Source organism: Homalodisca vitripennis, unplaced genomic scaffold (genome assembly GCF_021130785.1).
Source record: "Homalodisca vitripennis isolate AUS2020 unplaced genomic scaffold, UT_GWSS_2.1 ScUCBcl_3425;HRSCAF=8956, whole genome shotgun sequence".
NCBI lineage: Eukaryota > Metazoa > Arthropoda > Insecta > Hemiptera > Cicadellidae > Homalodisca > Homalodisca vitripennis.
Window position 1 is genome coordinate 45,332 of NW_025779544.1, and position 3,003 is coordinate 48,334.

The 3,003-nt window shown below is 31.4% G+C and overlaps 1 protein-coding gene across 1 annotated transcript; it reads right to left on the reverse strand.

Annotated features, from left to right (window-relative positions):
* Positions 1-1,933: 1,933 nt before the first annotated feature.
* Positions 1,934-2,338, reverse strand: LOC124372524 (coiled-coil-helix-coiled-coil-helix domain-containing protein 10, mitochondrial-like; the record flags this gene model as incomplete). The annotated part of the gene is given in 2 exon segments (XM_046830922.1): positions 1,934-2,030; positions 2,032-2,338. Coding segments are annotated over 2 exon segments (211 nt in total), but the record flags the coding sequence as incomplete, so codon positions are not given.
* Between the last annotated feature and the right edge of the window lie 665 nt (positions 2,339-3,003).

Sequence of the window (3,003 nt, forward strand, 5' to 3'; positions counted from 1 at the left end):
TTACGAAAAAATTTGTCTATAGCTATGAATGTTAAAAAAGACATAAATGTAAAAATCTTTAAAAAAAAACATTGGAACCATTCAAAAATATTTGATGTTTTCGTTACAGAAGAAGCTTAGAACTGATTTAAACTATTTCATTTTATCTCTAAATGGATTGATGACACAATGAAAAAGAAATTTGTTTCTAATGGTGGCATTCCACGAGCTGATTAATATAAATGCATTTTTCACTTATACTACAAAAAATTACAAATTATTACTGTAAATTTTAAATTAAAAATAATTGATTTTTAGTAACTCGTGTGTTTGTATCAGACAATCCCAAAATTTGCTTAACTATCCTTGTTTATGTACAAAAAGAATGGTCTTTTTTTTTATTTCTATAAATTACAATTGTTTTTAGAGAACAAGGAGTATAAATTAGTCCTCAATTATAGTTTATATAACATTTTAAGTGATCAAAACTGACAATGAAATTTACTGCAAATGCTAATCTAACAGATAGATTTACTTAGAAACAGAGATATTTTTTTAGATTAGATGTGTAAAGAAGAACGCACTGTGGGCCTCTGATCTTTAAAAAATTTACAAGAATTAGTTTTTAGTTCTTTATTAAGTGCATGTTTTAATGATAGTAATGCACAGAGATGACATGTTTGTTTTCTAATTTTTAACCACGTAATGTAACAACGCTTTACTATTTTTCATTAACTTAGGTTAGTGTAATGTTAGGTGATTGGTTAGTATTATCTATCTGAGGAAGAGATTTTCAAAATAGCACAACTTCAAAACATACAAGGCAATACGTAATTCAAACACATAATATGTTCTAACAAGACAATCAGTATTTCTTCTTCATGAAATGAACCAATGGAATTGAAGTTAGCAAACAACTACGTATCACGAGTGGTGTTGTTACACTGTATACTATACATATACTCTATAAACATGTATACACTTATTCAGACTGCAAGAAACCCTTATGATGACTACGATGGTGTTGTGTAACAGCCCTACATTATAAGCTTATATGACATTAGTATTTCTTCATGAAATGAACCAATGGGAGTAAAGCTAGCAAACAACTACTTAACATGAGTGGTGGTAACAGATATCCCTTTACATGTATAGACTTGTTCAAACAGACTCACATTATAAGCTACAAGACATTAGTATTTCTTCATGAAATGAACCGATGGGATGTAAAGCTAGCAAACAACTACTCAAACATGAGTGGTGGTAACAGATATCCCTTTACATGTAATAGACTTGTTCAACAAACAGACTCACATTATAAGCTATATGACATCAGTATTTGCTTCATGAAATGAACCGATGGGAGTAAAGCTAGCAAACAACTACTCCAATATGAGTGGTGGTAACAGATATCCCTTTACATGTTATAGACTTGTTCAAACAGACTCACATTATAAGCTATATGACCATCAGTATTTCTTCATGAAATGAACCGGATGGGGAAGTTAAAGCTAAGCAAACAACTACTCAATATGAGTGGTGGTAACAGATATCCCTTTACATGTATAGACTTGTTCAAAACCGACTCACATTATAAGGTACAAGAAACTTAGTACTTCTTGACGAAATGAACCCAACGATAATAGGATACAGCTAGCAAACAACTATTATACACTATACCCATGTCGACTTGTTAAAATGGTGACAAATCCTTTTGATGGCAAAGATAGGTGCAATTTAAGTTAAAGACAATAATTGGTACTTATGAAAGAAATAAACCCAATGAGAGAGTAGAAAAGTAGAATAGATCACACAGCAGGAACTCTGTTGCAAACTCATTCCCGATGAAATTTTTATTTATCATAATGTTTCTTTGGATTTTCAACGAGTTGAAATATCACGTCCGACAAATTGTTCGGCCACAGTTTCTCGTGAGTATTGCTGTAATACTCACCCAGCTTATTGTTTATCTTGCACTGGCGCAGCGCCTCGTTGAAGCCCTCACACAGTGAAAGGTCGCTCTGTCCCTGCGCGCACTGCAGGAACTGTTGGAACCTCAAACGCACACGCTGGCGCGCCAGCTGGTGCAGCAGCAGCAGCTGGGGCAGGAGCAGGCTGGGCCGCTATAGCATCGTTAACCACGCCACCGCTGAACATCCCTGTCATCGCGTGGCCCACGGTGTGACCCTGGACATCATTAGTGTTGTCTTGTAAATTACTCTCAAAACTCCTCAGTACTAACTGAATTTACAATCATACAACAAACAATGTGATTTAAATCACACGGTTTGAAATCTGTTGCCTCAAGGCAAGGCCAAGATATCTCAAGATATTTCTTTCAACATGGTCTACCAAAGAACTTATACAAACTTTGGTTCTGGTTGATAAATAAATTATATAAAACCTTTTAAGACGAACATATTTTTCATTACTTTTTCACTGTTGCATTTTAAAATGAGTGATAAGCATGGTTAGTATTAAAAAACAAACATTTTGTAGGATTTTACACGCTAAAAAACTAATTATTGCAGTCAACATTGATATATATATATATATATATAGCAAAATATTATAATTATGTAAATGAGTTTTTAATTCTCTGCAAAATAGCTGAATTATTATGAGGATTAAAAACTCATTTACATAATATAATATTTTGCTATTTATATATATATATATATATATATATATATATATATATATATATCTATATATATATATATATTATTTCCCCAATTACTAAATAATTTGTGTGAGACTTAATTACAACATAATTGTTTACAAAATTAACAAATCACAATAATTCAGTTACCAATCTTTGTGAAAATTATAAACAAAAAATTTACAATACAAGTATATGATGTAACTATCAACCTGTCCCACCAAATGGGTTAAAAATTATAAATGAAATTAAATTCATTATTTTACATATTTGCCATATTAACGTAGAGGCAAAGTTCAATATTTATGGCTACTTTGGTTGATAACCCATTAATAAAAACAACAAAAAAAAAACAATAGACG